This window comes from Miniopterus schreibersii, assembly GCF_964146895.1.
Source record: "Miniopterus schreibersii genome assembly, chromosome: 12".
NCBI lineage: Eukaryota > Metazoa > Chordata > Mammalia > Chiroptera > Miniopteridae > Miniopterus > Miniopterus schreibersii.
The window spans coordinates 68,448,273-68,466,902 of NC_138112.1; the positions used below are offsets into that span (position 1 = coordinate 68,448,273).

At 57.0% G+C, this 18,630-nt stretch overlaps 1 protein-coding gene across 8 annotated transcripts in view; it reads right to left on the reverse strand.

Annotated features, from left to right (window-relative positions):
• MACROD1 (mono-ADP ribosylhydrolase 1) overlaps nt 1–16,928 on the reverse strand; it is a 132,738-nt gene extending 115,810 nt beyond the window's left edge. For 4 of the 8 annotated variants that reach the window (XM_081153514.1, XM_081153517.1, XM_081153512.1 and 1 more), the window contains exons 1-3: nt 16,380–16,928; nt 5,899–6,000; nt 5,151–5,267 (exon numbers count right to left, since the gene is read on the reverse strand). In XM_081153514.1, the coding sequence (XP_081009640.1) occupies nt 5,151–5,267; nt 5,899–6,000; nt 16,380–16,677 (517 nt within the window). In that variant the 5' untranslated portion in view covers nt 16,678–16,928. The remainder of the gene's footprint in view (nt 1–5,150; nt 5,268–5,898; nt 6,001–16,379) is intronic. The other 4 variants (XM_081153515.1, XM_081153516.1, XM_081153519.1 and 1 more) reach the window with 3 other exon arrangements.
• Between the last annotated feature and the right edge of the window lie 1,702 nt (nt 16,929–18,630).

The window sequence follows — 18,630 nt, forward strand, 5'->3', positions numbered from 1 at the left end:
TTCCTGATTGCCTCCCACCCCCTGCAGGCAGGACTCCCATCTCTCATACACTTTGCTGTCCCTTGCCATTCACATGTCTCATCCCAAATTTTGGATTAGAGACTGTGTCTCTTGTAGCTCAGGGCCACCCTAACACCTGGCACAGAACAGGTCCACCACGTACATCTGCTGAATGAAGGGAAGGCCACACATGAGTTCAGTTCCAGCTCAATCACCTGCCAAGCTGTGGCATGTTATGTCTTTTTCTGAGCCTTGGTCTGATCACTGAAAATGGGACTCATAGTCCCACTTGCCTCCCAGATGCCCCCGGTGGTCAGCACCGAGGGACGGGCCAGTCCTCACCCAGTGCTCCCCAGGGGACAGGGCCCAGCAAGATCTGCCGCTCACAGGTTCCCAGCCGCACCCGCCTCCTGCCCACTGCAGAGAGGTTGCTGCCGCCGGCGGTGGAGGCAAGCCTCAGCAAACACATTTAAATCTGAAGTGACAGATAAAGCGATTTACGGCGACAGTTTAGCGTCAGATCACTTCCCACAAGGCAGTCGGCGTCCCTGGCCCCCTGCTTGCTAGTCCATCAAGGCGGTCTCTAAATCACTGACTCCGAGCGGTGGCCCAGGGACAGCGAGGGAGCCCCAGGCCCTCCGGGCAGCAGCGGGATGAAGCGAGGAGTTGGCTGACTCGGCTGGAGGAGGGACGAGAGGCCGCTGGCAGACCGCAAACCAAAGCCCCAGGACTTAAGGAAGCAGAGTGCCACTCCATGCTTTATTTTAAATAAATAAGCAGCTCCAAAAGCTCCCAGCGAGGCCAGCTTGTCACTGTGAACCATGGCTTCCCACCCGGTCTGCATGGCGTGGCCCACATGCCCGGACCCCTCCAAGGCCTCACTGACCCGCCTCGCCTCCCGCCACCTCCCGGCAGAATTAATTGGTCCCTGCGGCGTCGCATGACACTTTGTTTAGACCTTGTTTCCAGTGCTTTGTCACATTATATTCTACTTAGTTGCTCTTGCTCCTGACTTCCCAAAAATAATTTCTTGGGGGCTCCCTGTGCGCCAGGCCCTGGCTCAGCACTGGGCGAGCCTGAACTCGTGTCGTCCTCACACCATCATGGATAGAACCAATGATGACCCATTTTTCAGATGAGGAAATAGAGGCTCACTCAGACGTGCCTGGCTGGAGGCTGCGGTGCCACCAGCAAGAACGCTGGGAACCTGATCCAGCTCCTGCCCTCTGTGCCCGTGGCTCTGACTCAATGGCCAGGGACACCTCTGAAGGGCTCTTTCTGTCTTTGCACAGAGCTTCCCATTCACCCTGCTCCATCCTGTTACGCCTGAAGGCCAGAGCCAGAGGCCCAGCCCTGGGCTGGCCCAGAATGGGGGTCTTTCTTTATGCTGGGACACTTCCTCAGCTGTCTGTTGAGAACTAGGGGCCCATAGGCACACTGGGAACCTCATGGAAGTGACCCAGTCAAGGTCATGCCCCCCACCCATGGCAGAGATAGGACACACACTCCAGAAGCTGGAGAACGCCCCCGGGGTGGAGACCCCAGACCTGGAAGAGATGCCAGACATGGCTCTCCCCAGACACAGCCTGGGGAGGCAGAACTGCCCCCCAGAATCTCCCAGTCCAGACAGGGGCCTGCAGGGGCTTATCTTGCCAGCATGGCAGCCCAATTTAATTAAGATGGATGCTGCGTGCCCCCGTGGGCAGGAGCCGTGGCCGGCACAGATGGCAGGAGCCTAAGACTCTCTCTAGTGCTGCTTGAGCAAGCGGCCTTGGCCAGCCGGGCTGAGGAGGGTCCAGGGATGTCTGCACTGTGCCTGGGGACTTGAGAGACTTGGTCCTGCCCCTGTGACCTCAAGCCCCGCCACGCACAGGCCAGGCAGTCCCCCTTCTACTGTCTTCCCAGCCCCCCTCCGTATACCATATAACATACCTCACATACCACGCACACCACACACACACCAACCACATCTCAAACATCAGCAAAGTGGGGTAAAAATCAGTCCTGGACTTCCAATACCAGGGTTCCAGCAGGGAAACAATGTGATTTTCCGAAGTCCTGAGAGGGGCCATGGGCAGGGTCCCTCTGTGGGGCAGGGCGGGCACCTGGCTCCTGCCCTCCCCAAGGACTCCCCGGCATCCTCCCAAGGGTCAGGGAGGCCCTCTCAGCTCAAGGCTCTTCAGGATGGAGGGGGCTTGGGGGGTCCCAACGCCCTTTCTCTCCTAGGCCCTTCCCAGCTCCCCGTGCCTCCCCCTCCATGGTCCCTGCAAGTGGAGCAAAGCCCAGGCCGCGATGGCACCTTCGCCACCCCCATTCTGACCACAGGGACAAAAAGAGACACCCCCCCACAGGATCTGGAAGCTCTGCCGCCAACCTTGAGCCCCCAGCCCAGTCCAAGCCCCACCGGTCCCCACGGGCCACTGACCCCATGGGGCCAACACTGCCCTTGGCTTCGAAACTAAAAATCTGAAAATCTCCACCCCTGGATAACTGCTCGCCCCTTTTCCCCATTGTGGTGGCTCCGCGTCGTTGTCGCTGAGAAGCAATTATTCACGGCTAATGATTATAATCAAGTCAAATAGAATTTAATGGACACATATTCTCTTCCTGCTTGAAACTTTACATATGAATTAAGCACATATGGGTTTCACGAAGCACGGGCCAGATTTATGCAGCCCGGAAAAGCCCCGCGACGCCGCGGCCTCCATTCCGCTAATAAACAGGCTGATTTACGGGCGCCGCGGGCGTGGAGACCGCGATCTCTGCTGCCCCCTGGTGGGCAGCGCGCGGCCTCAGCCGAGACGGCGGGGTCCCCGGGATGAGGCCCGAGGGAGGCCCCCGGGTGTGGGGCCCCTGAGCCAAGACCACCAAGGGCCCCTGAGGCCTCATCAGTGCCAAGGCCACTCGAATACCAGGGCTCGGCAAACACCTGGATGGATGGCCTGGAGGGGATGCAAGCTCCGTGTGGGACCCCCAAGTCCAAGGGCCAGCCTCAGCCATTCCCTGGGGTTCCAGGCGGGTTCTGGGTTCTCCCTGCTATGAGACTTTCTAGGAATAAAAAGGAGATCCCAGGAAACCACACCAAGAGGTGTTGGGTAAACTGAGGCAAGAAGAGGAAAGAGGAAGCTGCTCATCTGTGGGAGGCACCCAGCACCCCTTTTCACGGCTGAGACAGGGCTGACGCCCATCACAGAGTGACGGTGATGGCATTGATTCTAGCACCGACGACAGCGGTAGGTGCTGAGCTCTCGCTTCATGCCAGGCGCTGCGTGCGCACCACAGTTCATGAGCATCAGCACCTAATGTCCCCCAACACCCCATAGCTGGGTTTTCTACCGCCCCTATCATGCAGAGGACACAGGGCCCAGGCAGGTACATGGAAAAGGGGAGTCCTTGGAGAGACATGCAAACGCTGCCACCCTCAGCCCAGTGCAGTCAAATGAAGCCAGAACCAGAGTGCTTCTCTGAGCGTGCGAGGGGCTGCCAGAGCCGCTGCTCTCGGAGGCTGGCCAGGCACGAGGGCGCTCAGGAAGGGCCATTAATCACGCCGCAGCCCTCCAGAGCCCCCACCCGCTCCATCTGTATCCCATCGACACCCTGCCTTGGTCGTCCCACCCTCCTTCCTGGCCCGCCAACCACCCACCCAGCTGCGAAGGGGCTGATAAGATGCCCCACTTTCCCCTCTGGCTACTTTGCTGCTCAGCAAGGAAAGTGACAGCAGGGTGCCTCCCACAGCCTTGCCAGTGACTGACAGCGCAGGGGACACTGGGCAGGGCAGCCCCATGGGCCCGCGGGACTGTTCCCCCAGCCTCAGCCCCAATACTTGGTCCTTCTACCCCAGGCCAACCCCTCCTGGATCCAGGCAGCAAGAATGCCCTTCTCCTCTGGGCTGCTATGACATCTGCCAGCCCAGCTTGGCTTGTCTTAGCTCCATGTCCCCCAGATGGACTCACAGACCTCGGTGCCACCCACCATCCTAGAGGCCCAAGGGAAATGAGCAAATGCAGTGGAAGAAACCCAAAGGTGACCCACGCTCCTGCTGTTCCAAGTCAGAACTCCTGTCTTCAGGTGACTGGTCACCTGTGTACCCAGACAGGCACTGGGGGTGGAGGGAACACCCATGTGACTGCACAGTTCTGCAAACATCAATAGGGAGACACACAGAGCAGGGTCACTGCCAGAAATGCAACCCAAACTACAAACAAGCAGGCCCAGAGCAGCCGAGTAGCCGCCTCTCCCCGGGTCCCAACAGCCTAGTCACTTAGCCAGATCAGCATCAGCACCGCTATGTCCCAGAGTCCTTTGACGACTTGACGACTCCACTCACTGGCCAGCACTGGAGTCAGACACAATGGCCACAAACCCGAGGGTGAGAGGAAGGAGACTGGAGATGCTTCTGGGAGTGTCTGAGACTGCGCAGGCGGGAGGGGGCCAGCACAGCAAGGTTTCCCTGTGAGAGGAAACCCAGGTCCCCACACCTTGAGAGGCTTCTTGCTGTGATGCCCAGCAAGCAGGTGAGTGAGCCCCACTCACCCCTGTCCCATAAACCACCTGCACACCTGCTGGGCTTGACCGCCCTTTGATACCCTGCTCCTGACCTTGGCCAGACAACCACCACCTGGGAGAAGAGCAGCCAGATTCCTCCCTCCTCTAGAGGGGACAGAGCAGCAGTCTCCCCAACTCATCACAATAAACTGCCAAGCCAGCAAGAGCCACTGCAGGCAGCTGAGCCTAGGACCCAGGGGCCTCTGCCCCCACCCTTCCCTTGATGAGCTCCCCGCCTGCTCCAGGTCTGACAGTGCAGGAGGGAGGCAGAGGAAGGAAAGCAGTGGTCAGGGGCATCCGCCTTCCTGGAAGGGCAGCCCGGCGCGATTCCAGCCAGGCTCTCTCTTCCCGGCCGCTAATGGGTCTCAGAGCTGTGAGGCAGCTCAGCCAAGGCGCCCCCGACACAGCAGGTCAGGGTTTCAAAGGAACAGGAGTCCACTCAGCCAACACACTGGGCTCCCGTGGCGCCAGCAGGCCATCTCATCCGGCCACCCGAGCCTCACTGGAGCCAGGTGGTGTCCCCCCATGCCTGGCAAGGCAGACCACAGCGAAGGTGACAAGGCAACCAGGTCTCTGGCTCAGGCCAGGCAGGAATCTCCACTCACCAGCATTGACAATGGCGTCCACCTCCAGCTTAGTGATGTCACCTCGGAACAAGGAGATCTTCTCATTGAGATGCTTGTCCTTTTTGTACTTGGGCTCCTCCACCTTCACAGTCAACCCTGGAACAAGCGGAGTTTCAGAGGGACTCACAGAAAGGCCTCCACTGCAGAGTGACCCACCAGTGCCCATAGACTGGGTGCCTCCGTCCACTCCTGGGTGCCCCCCCACCTGCAGAGGTAGCCGGCCTCGGGGGCACTGATGACACTGGTAATGACAGTCCATACCAACTAAGCAGCACACATGCTGTCTTGAATCTTTACAACAACGTTACACACAGGTACAGTGTCAACATCACCCATCCCATTTTACAGATGTGGAACTGAGGCCTGGGTGGGTTAAGTGACTTGCCCAGGTTACCAGTTACCAGGACTACAATTTGCAGGGCCTGGGCACTCACTAAGGATGCACCCCTGCAAGCCACTCCACCACAGCTACAAATCCTAGTTCAACAGCCACTGGATGATGGGTCTGGGTACAGCCTCCCAACAATGTAATGGGGATAAAAACCGAAGCCACCTCAGGCTGTGTTAATAATTAAATGAGGTGACACGTGCAAAGTGCCCCGCACACAGCAAGCGCTCAATGAACGCTGCTGCCATTCTTCTTGGCCTTGTCTGTACAATTCTCCCAAGATGTGCTCTGAAGAGGCCACCCGCCCAGTGGCCAGCAGGGCCTCCCCAGCAGGCCTACCTTTCGCCGTCTCCTTCCAGGTCGGGATCTTCTTCAGCCTGATGAAGTCCTGGCAGAAGTAATGTTCCTCCCGCTGCTTGTCACTCAGGCCCTTCAGAAAGGCTGCAGGGGCAGGGTGGAGCAGGCAGGAAGGAGGGTCAAGGCAGGCAGGGAGGGTAGCAGTCCTGGGGGCTTCCCACCCCCACTGGTCTCCCCACGCTCACTAAGTCCAAGGTCGAAAACCAGCCCTAGGAGTCCATTCTTCCTACAGGCTCCAGGGAGGGAGCAGGCGGGGAGGGGCCTCACCACTGGGGGTGTTAGAGTCTGGAGGCCCCTAGAACATCTTGCCCTGCCCTCTTTGTTCGGGAGGGGAAACAGGCCCAGGGTGACAGAGGACATCTCCCAAGCACCACAGACCCAAATTCAGAAGTCAACTCTACCACTTTCCAGCGGCACCCACAGCTCTAGGTCCCTAATTTCTTCACTTACAGAAAGAGGATGAAGAGACCTCTTGCAGAATAATTTCAAACTTACAAGTGCTAAGGCCAAGCAGGTTGGCCACAATGAATGAATTACATTATCAATCAGTTACATCATCAATCGATTACATTATCAGTCCATTACATGATCAATCAGGTACATTATCAATCAGTTACATCATCAATGGGTTACACTACCCGTCAGTTACACGATCAATCAGACATCGCTATTGTCATTATGTGTAGGCTCAGGACATAGGGAACCAAGACAACCTTCCTCCTCAAAGAGCCACAGAACTAAACGGCTCTGCTTCCTGTTCACAGCATCCCACCAGCATGGGCTGAGGACTTCCCCCTGACAGAGGCCCACTGGGGCCTCTCGCCGAGGCGTGGCGTGAACCAAGGGAGCAGGCAGCTGGAACTGTCCCTACTTTACAGGTGAGGAAATAGAAGCTTGGGCAGATCAGGAGGCCATCTGTGTCTGGTGAATGGGAAGCCTCCCTCCCCCAACCCACTCATGGACTCTGAGTCTGCCAGGGCTGGTTCCCCTGCTCTGGCCTTGGCCCTGGGCCTGGCATCCCTTTGGGCAGCAACAGCAGAGGAGCCCAGAGCGCCCCTTAGAGGTGTCTCTCCTGAATGGTGGTCCAGGCTCATGGCTTGTGGGCTCCCCCTGCTGGCCTGAGGCCACGTGGGTGCCAAGGTGCTCAGCCCAGCCTCACTCCCTGGGACCACACACTCCCCAGCTGGAGCAGTCCCTACTGACCACAGGAGGGGGGGGACAACAAACAGCAAAGGTCACAAACAAGGGACTCAAAAAGCACCAGAAAGTGTGCAGAGGTGGGAGGGCCTTTAGAGGAAGTGGTGGGAAAGGAAGGGTTGCCTCTGGGAGCCTTCTGGGGAGATGGCTGCAAGGGCCAGGTATTCGAAAGTCAGGTTGGTCCCCTGTGAGTGCCCTTTTCCCTGCCAAAGTCACTAGGTGCATCCAAGCCTCTGCTCTTCTAGGACGCATGCACAGAAAGGGTCAGTTCATGGCCTGGCTCAACACTATGGTGGATTATAAAAGGCTCCAAACCAGAACCACACTTTCTGGCAGCCACGTCCCACCCCATCCATAAGACACCTACGAAGTGCAGTTTCAGAATCTGGTGCTGGGAATACAACACTCAACAAGGCACACATGGTCCTGGCCATGGAGAGCCTATAGTCCAGCACTGGAGACAGGCTCACCAGACACAAGCAAGCCAGCCACGCAAGGGAGTGCCAAGCAGGGCCGGTCAGCGGGCTGGGAGACAGGAAACCGGAACCCCAGCCCAGGGAGCTTAAGAGAGGCTCAGAAGAGGAGTGGGAGGCAGCAGGGCAGGGAAGGATGCTCCACCTGCAGGAACAGCATGCTCAGGGGCGTGGGTAAGTGAAATTCAGGGTGGCAGGGGTGGGGGGAAGCACAGGGGAATGATGCTGAGAGGAGGTAGGACCAACTGAGGAGCCACCAAGGCCTGCTAAGAACTGACCATCCCAGGGACACCATAATCAGATGGAAAATGCTTCCACCAGATAGACTCAGAGCCCACACACGTGCCATTTGCATTCTTTCCAAGAGGCCAAGGGTAGTGCTGCTGTGGATGGTACCAAGCGTGGATGGTCCCCTCTGTCACTAGTGTCCCTTGCTGCTCACAGCCTACTCTCCTGTGCCCCTTCCCAAGGGGCTGCCCTCCCCGCTGGGCACCTGACCCCACGCACTGAGAGACAGGCCAAGGGCTCCTACTTAAATGCTCCTTTCTTTGTGTGTTGCAGGGGTGGCAGTGGGGGTAAGGGTGCTGGTATTTGGAAGGAGCTAAAGTGCTTCTCCAAGCCTCAAACATCCTCTTCTATAAAACAGGAGTACAGAAGGCTCCCTAGTGCATTAAGCGAGACGTGAACAGGCTTAGTGGGGAGGGGGGGAAGTCATGGCAAAGAACTTGGCTGCTGGTGGACAGTGCCACCCAGCAAATAACAGGCTGTGGAAAGGCCGACTCCATCCAGGCTCTGCCTCTCCCTGGGGGTAGGGGACAAGATGAGGTCCCGGGGCCTGACCAAGCAGAGGGAAGGCGGGAACAGCTTCCTATAGGAGGTACTCCCCAACTTCTCCGGTCAGCCCCAGGAGCTGCAAATTGCTAGAAAAATCTCACTACCAAACAGAAGGATCCCTCTAAATTTTCTTTTAAATCCTCACTCCAGGACATGTTTATTGACTTTAGAGAGAGGGGGAGGGAAAGAGAAAGAAAAGAACATTGATGTGAGAGAGAAACATTGATTGGCTTTCTCCCGCATGCACCCTGACCAGGGATTGAACCCCCAACCAGGTATGTGCCTTGACTGGGAATCGAACCCGCAAGCTTTGGGTGTACTAGAGGATGCTCCAGCCCACTGAACCACATTGGCCAGGGCTCCCTCTAAATTCTTGATCTCCCCCTGGTGGCCCGTCTTCCAGGCCACTCCAGCTGCTGCTTTAGAAGTAGGTGCCGCTCCTCCATCTCCCTCTCCCAAGCCTCCCCACCTCATCCTCCCATTTAGTCACTGGGCACAAAGGTCCTCCCTCCCAGCCGAGGCCACCCGGCTCACCTTCCAGAGGCCTAGCTCCAGCAGCTCCCCCGCACTGGACTGTCCTGTCTGCCCTCACCCTCTGGTATCCCATCTTTTAAAACAAAACCCTCCCTCAACCCCACATCCCACGCCCCACAGCTGTGGCCTCATTTCTCTGCCCCCCTCCTCCACTGTCTACACTCCCTCCCTCCCTCCCGTGCTCCCCCCAGCCCACGGCTGTCTGGCCGCACCTCTCCATCAAGGCCAAGGCGAGAGACACCACCCGGCCATGTGGCCCCACGAGTGGCCCCTCCTGTCCTCTCTCGTGCACCCCCCGCCCCTTCATCCCCATCAGGAAGCCCCTCTCCTGGATCCCACCCGGCTCACTGGCCCTTCTCAGTCTCCTTGCTGCCTCCCCTACTCCTTAATCCACACCCTCTCCCTAGGTCTTCACAGCAATTCCACACATTCAAAAACCTTCTTTATGCTCATGATCCTAAGGCCGCCCCTCCAGCCCCTCAGCATCTTCTGAGCTATTAGATTTACCCCCACAGTAACCGAGAAACCAGCCCTCTGCTCACCCCTGCCAGGGTCCAAGCCTCCATCATCGCTCTCTAGAGCCCTACGAGGCCCCCAACTCCCAACTGACTCCCTGTGTCCATCCAATCGTCTATTCCTCACACAGCAGCCCAGGGAGCTTAGGGATATAAGTCAGAAGCCGTCTCTCTGTTTATAGCTCATTTCAAACTCCAAGTCCTTACCATGGCCAAGTAACGGGCCTGCCTCTCTCTCTGACCTCCTCCTGTGCTACCCCCCACTACAGTTCATCCTGCTCCCTACACCTCAGCCAGGCAGCCAAGCAGGTCACCTTTCAGTTCCTCCAACAGCCAGGCTGTTCCCTGCCTCTGGGCCTTGGACCTGGCTGTGCCCCCTGCCTGGTCTTCCAGTACAGGCCCCTCCTCCGTGCCCTCCCCTCCCAGAGCAGCCCCTTCCCCGACTGTCTATCTTTGTTCCTCACTTGACCTTGGCTACACTGGATCTGTCCTGTTTACTCTGGATTCCCACCACCTGGCACAGGGCATGGCATGTGTGAACAGCATGGGATGAATCCAGGAGCAAACAAACTGAGACCTAGAGGTTGAGGACACGTTTTCTAAGAGAACAGTCTTTCAGGCAGAGGGAACAGCATGTACAAACGCCCTGAGGTAGGAGAGCGCACCTGGGTGGAGAAATGGCGAGTAACCTAGAACAGCTGGACTGAAAAACAAAAGCAGCCCTTCTCCATTCGGGGAGCAGAGAGCCCGACGGAACCTGCTGGCCCAGGGCCAGACTGCTGCTGCGGTTTTCATTCCTCTCCTGCTTCTTGGTCCCTCATGACCTCCCAACATCATGTTCATGGGCAAGTCACCCAGCCTCTCTGAGCCTCAGTTTTCTCATCTCTAGAACAGGGACACGGCAAGCCTTCCCTGGAGCCTGGGCTTGCTGTGGTTGAGAAGCAGGCTGTGAAAATATTTTGTAAGCTGTAAAATGCAATATACACATCGGAGACAAGCACTCCTTCCTACGAGTGAAGTAAGACTCAAAACAAGCAAAACAAAACACAAATTTGGGTGGGAAATTTTTTTTCAACTTGGGGCATTGTGAGTGGAGGAGCTTTTAAAATTATTTAGGTCCTCATATTTGTCATCTTGCACAACTGTGACCAAAGATATCTCCCCTCCGAGGCCTTGCGATGCCCAAGTGCGGGGACTCCCAGCCAGCTGGACCCGGGGACAGAGTGAATGTATTGGCTGTGACACAGACAGAGAGACTGGGCAGCTAGGACCCAAACTGATCCCACAGGACTCCCATGAACTGAGGCCCTCTGGCTGGGGCAGGCCTTAGGCGCCCATGCAACTAGTCTGGGGTGCCCGGAGATGGCTCAGGTCCTCTAGCACACACCATCTGGTAGATGCCACCACCTGCCTTCACAGAAGCAGAAAGCTTGCTGGGCCACAGGCAAACCTGGGCAAGATGCAGCCCAGGGCTCGCTCTCTCCTGCACTGTCCTCCCCAGTATCCATGGCCTCGGCTGAGTGACCCACCGCCCACGCAGCCCCTCTCCAGCAAAGTCCAAAAGACGCCTCCAGTTCTCAGAGACGACAAAGGAAGACAACCAGAGCTCCCAGCTCTGCCACCAGCAGCTGGGCACCGACCTTGGGGACATTTACTGGCCTGTCCTTCCAGTCCATGGTCCCGGAGCACACACCTCTCGAGGCCAGAGTGTGGGCCACCATGTCCGCATCCCCAGAAGGTCGCAGCCTGGCTGACCCAAGGAGCTACACACGGCGCTGGGCTCTGACTTACGAGGAAGGAGACAGAGATTCTCACTCAGTGCTGTGGTTATTGCCCCAGCTTCCTGTCAGGGGGTACCCCCCAGGCCCTCCTCGCTCGCTCTGGGAAAGTGGGGCCCTCCAGCTGGACTGGTGCGCCTCACATTTATAACATCTTCCACCTCCTTTTGCCCGAAAGACAGATGCAGACTTAAAGCACAAGTGAGTTTTATTTTTTGTATAAAAGATGTACAACATAGGTTTTAATTTCCTTTCTTTTTTGGAGAGGCGAGAGTATTTCACAGCTCAGTGAGACAGGTGTTGTAAAAAGATGTTTGCAGTAAATTTTGATGGGGAGGCCTGACCCCAGACAAAGCTTTCCGCAGCTCCTGGGCATGCAAGCTGAGCGGGAGGAAGCAGGCCGCGCCAGAACCATAAAGTGCAGCGGGCGAGCGGGGATTCAATGATGTGTTTTAAGAAGTGTCTTTATGGCACTTGCGTGCGGGTGTTCAGAAAGGTGAGGACGGGCTGGCGTGGAGGGGGCTCCTCTTCTGGAGAAGGCCAGGTGGGCAGGGCTGATAGTGGCTGGGCTCTGGGAACAAGGCGGCAGGGACATTAATCACCTGGGCTCCCCATCCCCCAAGAGTGGGGTCTTGTCAAAGCCCTGGGCACAGCAGCAGGGACAAAGAGCAGGCGGCTGCCTAGGCCCCTCGCCTCCCTTGCACTGGGATGTGCCAAGGCGGCTTCCTCGGGAGCTGGGTGGGAGAAGGCCCCCCCAACCCCCAGGTGTGCCTGGAAAAATCTCCCAGTTTGGCAGTCGAATCAGATAAATCATCCGTTCTGCATGAAATGCCAGTGGTCAAAATGGGTCCTCACCCCCACCCGGTGCATACTGAGGCTGGAATATAAGTCCTATCTTGAGCCACCACAGAGAGGAAATATGACTCAGGACATGCAGGTCAAGCTCAGCATCTGACACCGTGGGAGAGACAAGTTTACTCAAACTCAGTGTTTCCATGGCCAAAACACAGCAGAGAAAGAAGACAGGCCCAAGAGGGGCTGCTGGGACCCTCTGTACACTGTGTGGGCCACCGTGTACAAAATGGTTTTGATGTGATCCCAGTGCAACCTATGAAACCTACAAACCAGGTGTTGTTGGTCCTATTTCACAGATGAGAAAACTGAGGCTCAGAAGCATGGGAGCAGGGTGCTGGTGCCCATGTCTGATGTCACCAGTGCCCATTTATTCTCTTTTAGCACACAGCTCTGTCCCTACTGCAGGTCAGGAGGATCTGTGGCCCCTCCCGTGGTGAAACAGTCCCCACATGTCCCCAGTGCCTGACCTTAAGTCCCTTCACACCCAAGTGCTTTTATAGCACAACTGTTTCTACAACTTTCTGATGAAAGGGCACTACCTGAGGGAATAATGAGAGGATTAGAGAAATTAACCCTGACCAATGTAATCAGATGCTGCTGAGGTCTCCCCAAAAGACAATGTCTCCTACTCAGGAAGACCCAGCCTGATGCTATTTATTTACCAAGAGGGAGAATGGGCCCACGGAAGCGGGCAGTCTGCTTGAAGGTGGAGAAAAGGAATGCTCAGAGTGAGGAAGAATTTGGCCACCTGTCCACTGGGCCATGGGGCTGGGGCATCCTGCAGGGCCCAGAGCAGGCATACCACACTGCATATAGACCAAAATACTGAGCAAGCGCCCAGGGAAGGGCATCCTTGGTGGGTACATCCACCCCTGACAGGGAAGCTTGCCCAGCATGCCCAGGGCAGTGGGATCAGCTTCCATAATCATTCAACCAGCTCCACAGCTGAGAACACATGCTGCTGAGTAAATTTAAGACTACAATTTGGGCCCAGCCAGCGTGGCTCAGCAGTTGAACATTGACCTATGATCTAGGAGATCGCAGTTTGATTCCAGGTCAGGGCACACGCCTGGGTTGTGGGCTCGATCCTGGGTGGGGGGCGTGCAGGAAGCAGTCGATTGATGACTCTCTCATCATGGATGTTCCTATCTCTCTCTCTTCCTTCCTCTCTCTGAAATCAATGAAGATATATTTTTTTTTAAATCAGCTTTCCCTTTAAAAAAAACACAACAATTTGGCTTCCACGTGGCTTTTCCATGGGGAAAGGAGGCTCTGTCCAGGCACATGAGTTTCCAGACTTCCTACTATAATTCCCCACCTTGAACTGCATGCACATCAACCTTCTGACCTATACATCAGTATCTTGTGAGTTTGGTTACTGTGCAACAGTCTCTGAGAGAGGATCACCTCAGGCACAGACAGGCATTTGGAGGCCTATGTAGGTATGTCCCTGAGAGAAGGGAGAGCACATGCCCATCAAAGACATGTACATAAATACTCAAAGCAGCTTTATTCCCAACAGTCCCACACGAAAAACCCAAAGGCCCATCAACAAGGGAACGGGGACACAAACTGTGGTATATCCACACCACAGAATATTACACAGCCAGAAAAAGAACAAACTGTTGACACCCCCAGTAATGTGGACGGATCGCAGATATTAAGTAAAGGCACCAACACATTGTATGCCTCTGTTCATATGAAGTTCAAGAGATGAAATGAACAGATAGAAGAGTAATGAGTTTTAAAGGGTTTTGATTGGAAAGGGCCTCAAAGGAACCTTCTGGGGTGATGACAATGTTTACCTACTGATCGGAGTGGGATGGCACAGCAGGATACTTGTATAAAAGTACTGAAAGTACACTGAAGGTCTGGACACTTGGTCTAGTTCACTGTAACTCCACCCCGAGTGTAAACCGAATGTAATGAAGAAACGGTGTGACCCCAATCAGAGGCAGGTTCCAGCTGAGGCAGCACCACCCAGTTTGGGGGTCTTAAAAATATGCCCCCAATTCTTTGACCCTCTTTCCTTCCAAAGATGGGGCCTAATTTCCCTCCCTTGGAATGTGGCTGGACTCCATGACTTGATTCTAAGACCTAGGATAAAGCAGAAGAGATGCTGTGCGACCATGAAAACCAGGTCACAAAAAGGCACTGTGGCTTCCAGCTTGGTCTCCCCATGCTCCCTCTCTTGGATCACGTGTTCTGGGGGAAGCCACCTGCCATGTCGTAAGGACACTCGAGCAGCCCTGTGGAGGCCCCACAGTGAAGAACTGAGGCCTCTAGCCAACAGCCATTTCACGTGAGTGAGCCACTGGGAACGGCGGGACCTCCTGAGAACCCTGAGGCGGAATCACCCAGCTAAGCCACCCCCAGGCTCCTGGCCCTCAGAGAGTGAGATGTTTGCTGCTTTAGTCACTCTGTTACTGGGGTCATTTGTTACGCAGTAGTGGATAACTAAAACACATGGAGGTCTCTGTGTCTCACCCCCAACAAGCTACCATCTGACACCTGCTGGGGCTTCACTCCTGGTGCTGGGGTACCTGGGGCTAGACTGCCCTCCTCACCCCCCGCCACTGGACACTGGAGCTCAGGCGGCCCCATCTGCCATGGTCTCTTCACAGCCCTGACCTTTACCTGGCACTATCCCACTGAATGACCACATTCTCTACTCAGTTTCCTCTCTCTAGAGTAGAAGCTCCATGAGGACAGGGCCCTTCCTTGTCTCACAGCTGAATCCCCAGCACCAAACAGTGCTGCCCCATCGAAAACACTCAATAAAAATGGACTGACTGAATGAGCGGAAATCTCAGCTCTAAGCAGAGGGACAGAGATACCACAGTAGCTTGGGAATCCCCAGCCCATCAGCTTCATGAGATCTGGAAGTTTTCAGGGGCACCAAGGAAAGAGTGGTGGCAGGGAGCCGGATCCTAAAAATTGAGGCATATCCGGACCTGGGGCATGGGCCCCTGGACTCCCTAGCTCTTTCCCACCATCCTGGGTTCCTGTTTCCTGACAGAGAAGGAGAAGCAGGGCACCCTGGGGAACAGCCCCCGTGCCAGGGGTTTCTGCTGTCCCCCCGCTCCCCACCCTGACTGGTGTTCTGGGGCCAGCGCTGAGGGTGTGACAAGCACTCCTCGAGCTCACAGAGCAAAGTCAAGTGCTTCCTGCAGGCGCTTTAAGATCGCAGCGCAGGCCACGCAATTCATGAGGGGGTAAGTCTTCCTGAACTCTACGTCCAATCTCCAGAGGATGGCTTCCCTAACCCCCAGCCTGGCGCCCAAGGCCTGCCTTCTCAGCCCCATTGGCCAAAGCCACTCCACGGGCGGGCGCAGCCAATGAGCTGCTTTCCCTGCCCTTTTGAAAGGGGATCCAGCGGGGAATGGCCACAAGGACCTGGGAAGCAGACCCTGAAGGGCAGGGGCAGCTGGAACTGGCAACCTGGGCTATTTGGGGCTCTGCAAGTCAGGCTGCCTCCCTTCCAGGCTCGGTGCCGAAAGTGGGGGTGGGGGGCATAGTCAAGCTCTGGGAATTAAGCCCGTCTGGTGGTGGTGATGTCACTGTTCTCAGACACAATGCCCCATCTCTGTCCTGCTTCCCAGTCGCTCTGCCCTGTGTCCCCCAGGAATGGAGTGCGGACTGCTTACAAGTGGCAGAAGGCCAGTGATGAGGGCGAAAGGGCACCAGACCACATGTCCCGAGAGGCAGGTCCTTGGGGGAGGAGGGTGGAGGTGGGACAGGCATGCCCAGGGAAGCCACTCCTTGGGGTTATCTGATCCCACCAGGTGGGACGCCAGCCAGAGAGCTATCCCCTCAGCCCATTCCCTGCCACTGTGCCTAAAATGCCACCACTTGAGAAACCATACTATGCAAAGCACTGGTAGTTCGGCAACCTAATGTCAGGTCTGCCACACATCCCAAGTGACCTTGGGCTATTCAGCTCAAGTACTGGGCCTCAGTTTCCCTCCTGCACAATGGAGCAAGGGGGTAGGTCCTGGATGATCCCTGGGGGTGCCCTGTGACCCATTCCAGTGGGGTAAGGCCACTTTCTTCACACTGCCCCTGACAGGGGACCTGGACCAGGTCTGGCGGGAACTGGTTTGTGGGGCTGGGAACACGGGGGGCGTGGCTGTGAATAGGGGTGTCCATACCAGAGTACGGGGCCTCAACTTCCACAGGTCTCTAGGGTGGCAGAGACTGTTGGTGGGGTGCCGTCCAGCGGCGGAAGGCCCACGGGGGCCACCCTCGCCCCTCGTCCCCCTCCTGCTTACACTTACATTTTGCCTCCTTCCAGTCGGTGGAGGTGTTCAGGTCCACCTTCGCCGCCATGGCCAGGGGGGCCCAAGTGCGCACCCCAGTTCTCTGCCCCACCGCCGCCGCCCCCCAAGCCCCAACTCCCGCTGGGGTCCGCGCGCGGGGGCCGTATGCGCTCAGGGACGCCGGGGGACCGCACGCACTGCTGCGGGTCCGCGCGGCCCCCGCTAAGGGGCCTGGCCAGGGGCGCGGGGCGCCGAGCAGCTGCCCCGCTGCACGCAGCTGTGCCAGGCAGCCGGGCACTCGGCTCCGCAGAGGCATGAGCGGGCGGCGCGGAGCGGCTCCCCGCCCCTCGGACTCTGGTTACGGCGCTCGGGAGAGTCTCTCCCTTATTTATTCCGGAACCGGGTGGCGCGTGCCAGCCCGCGGCGACCTGCTCCAAGCCCGCGGGCCGCGCGGCCGGGAAAACCCGGGCGCACCGCTGAGCACCCTGGAACTTGTAGTCCGGGCCACCCGCCGGGCCCCCGCGCTCCTGTGAACACGTGCGCGCCGCGCCCGGGCCTCGCCCACTCGGGCGCCGGCGCCGCGCCTCCTGGAGCCCCCTCCCTCTTCCCCGCGAGGCCCTGGGTCGGCCCGGGGCCGCTTGGCCCCTCCCCCGGGGCGGCCCGGCCGCCGCGCGCTTCCGCGGAGCCTCCGGCCCTCGGCCTCCGCGCGGCCCCGGCCGCCTCCGCCCCTGCGCCCCGGTGCCCGGGACCGAACTCCGAGAACTGGGCACGGCCCCCGCCGTGCGGAACGCTGTGCTGCCAGGCGCCCCGGCTCGGCTCCCCGCACCCCATCCCTCGCCCGGTCCTCCGGAGCCCCGCAGGAACGGGTACGTCCGGTTCTGCGACTTTGCCCTCGCGGGCGAGCCGCCCCTCCTGGCCCCGGGGCGGGCGGGGCGCGGCTGGGACCGAATCTGGAGCAGCGGGAGGCCGGGGGCACGGAGTGGAATCTGAAGGTCGAAAACTTGAGTTCCAGGTGGCGTTTCCAGGTGGAAGAACGGGGGTGATTTTTTTGTTATATTTTTTCTTTACAAAGACTATGAAGATGGATTTTTAACATACTTTTATGCCTTTCCATACTACTATTTGCTAAATACAATCGTGGATATTTTTATAACCTGTGGAGAAGGAGTCTTGATTCCAGAGAAGTTTCCAGTATCAGCTTTTCCACCCTGGGGCACACTGGCCCCTTGCAACTTGCTTCTTGAGTGTAACTTATAAAGACAGCATTCCCAGTCTGGCTAGTTGGAGACCCGCCCCAAACGCTTAGGCCTCTGGCGCTGAGTGTGGCAATGACCCTGGACTGGGCTGTGGGGAGGGTGACGGAATTTGCCTGTGGGTGCAGCTGGCACCACCGCCATGCCCTAGAGAGGGTCAGTGGCATACATGCCGGCAGGGAGGTGGGTAGTGATTGGTCCTGGGAATGAGGGCAGAGAGGAGAGATGAAAGTCAGGGGCCAAGGGCCCCCAACATTCCAGGACCACCAGCAAGGCCTGTGCCCTCTCCCGGAAAGGTCAGTGAGATGAGTTCAGGCCTCCATGCTCAAGGTCACCTCTCCATTTGCACTTCTCTAATAACTCAGCAGTGCAAGAAGTCCTTACCAACTGCAGCTGGTACAGCAACCAGTTACGGGGCACTAGGCACCAGCCAGCACAGAGCTAAGCACTCGGTCCATTCGCTCTACCTCCATTAACCTGTTATGTGCTCCGATCGCCTGGTGAGGCAGCTCTGCCCCATGGCACAGATGAGCAGCCAAGACTGGCCCGAGGTCAACAGCCTGTGAGGACTGAGCCCAGACTTTGGTCCAGGTTTTCTGGTTCCCGTCTGTGGTCTGGAAAATGATTACACAGATGTCACTGATTCAGGAAATGAAGCATGTGGGTGACCCTGTGTATTAGTTTTCTATTGCTGCCGTAGCTAATTATTGCAAATTTAGCAGCTTAAACAACACAAATTTGCCTTCAAATTATGTAGGGGAGAAGTCTGACATGGGTCTCACGGAGCTAAAATCAACGTGTCAGCAGGGCTATGTTCCTTTCTGGAAACTCTTCTTTGCCTTTTCCAACTTCCAGAAACCACCCTCATTCCTTGACTTATAGTCCACTTCCTCCAGCTTCAAAGCAGGTGACAGTGCATCTCTGACCATTCACCCTTGGTGGCCTCTCCCTCTGCTTACCTATTTCATTTTCAAGGACCCTTGTGATTACATGGGGCCCACCAGGATAATCCATGA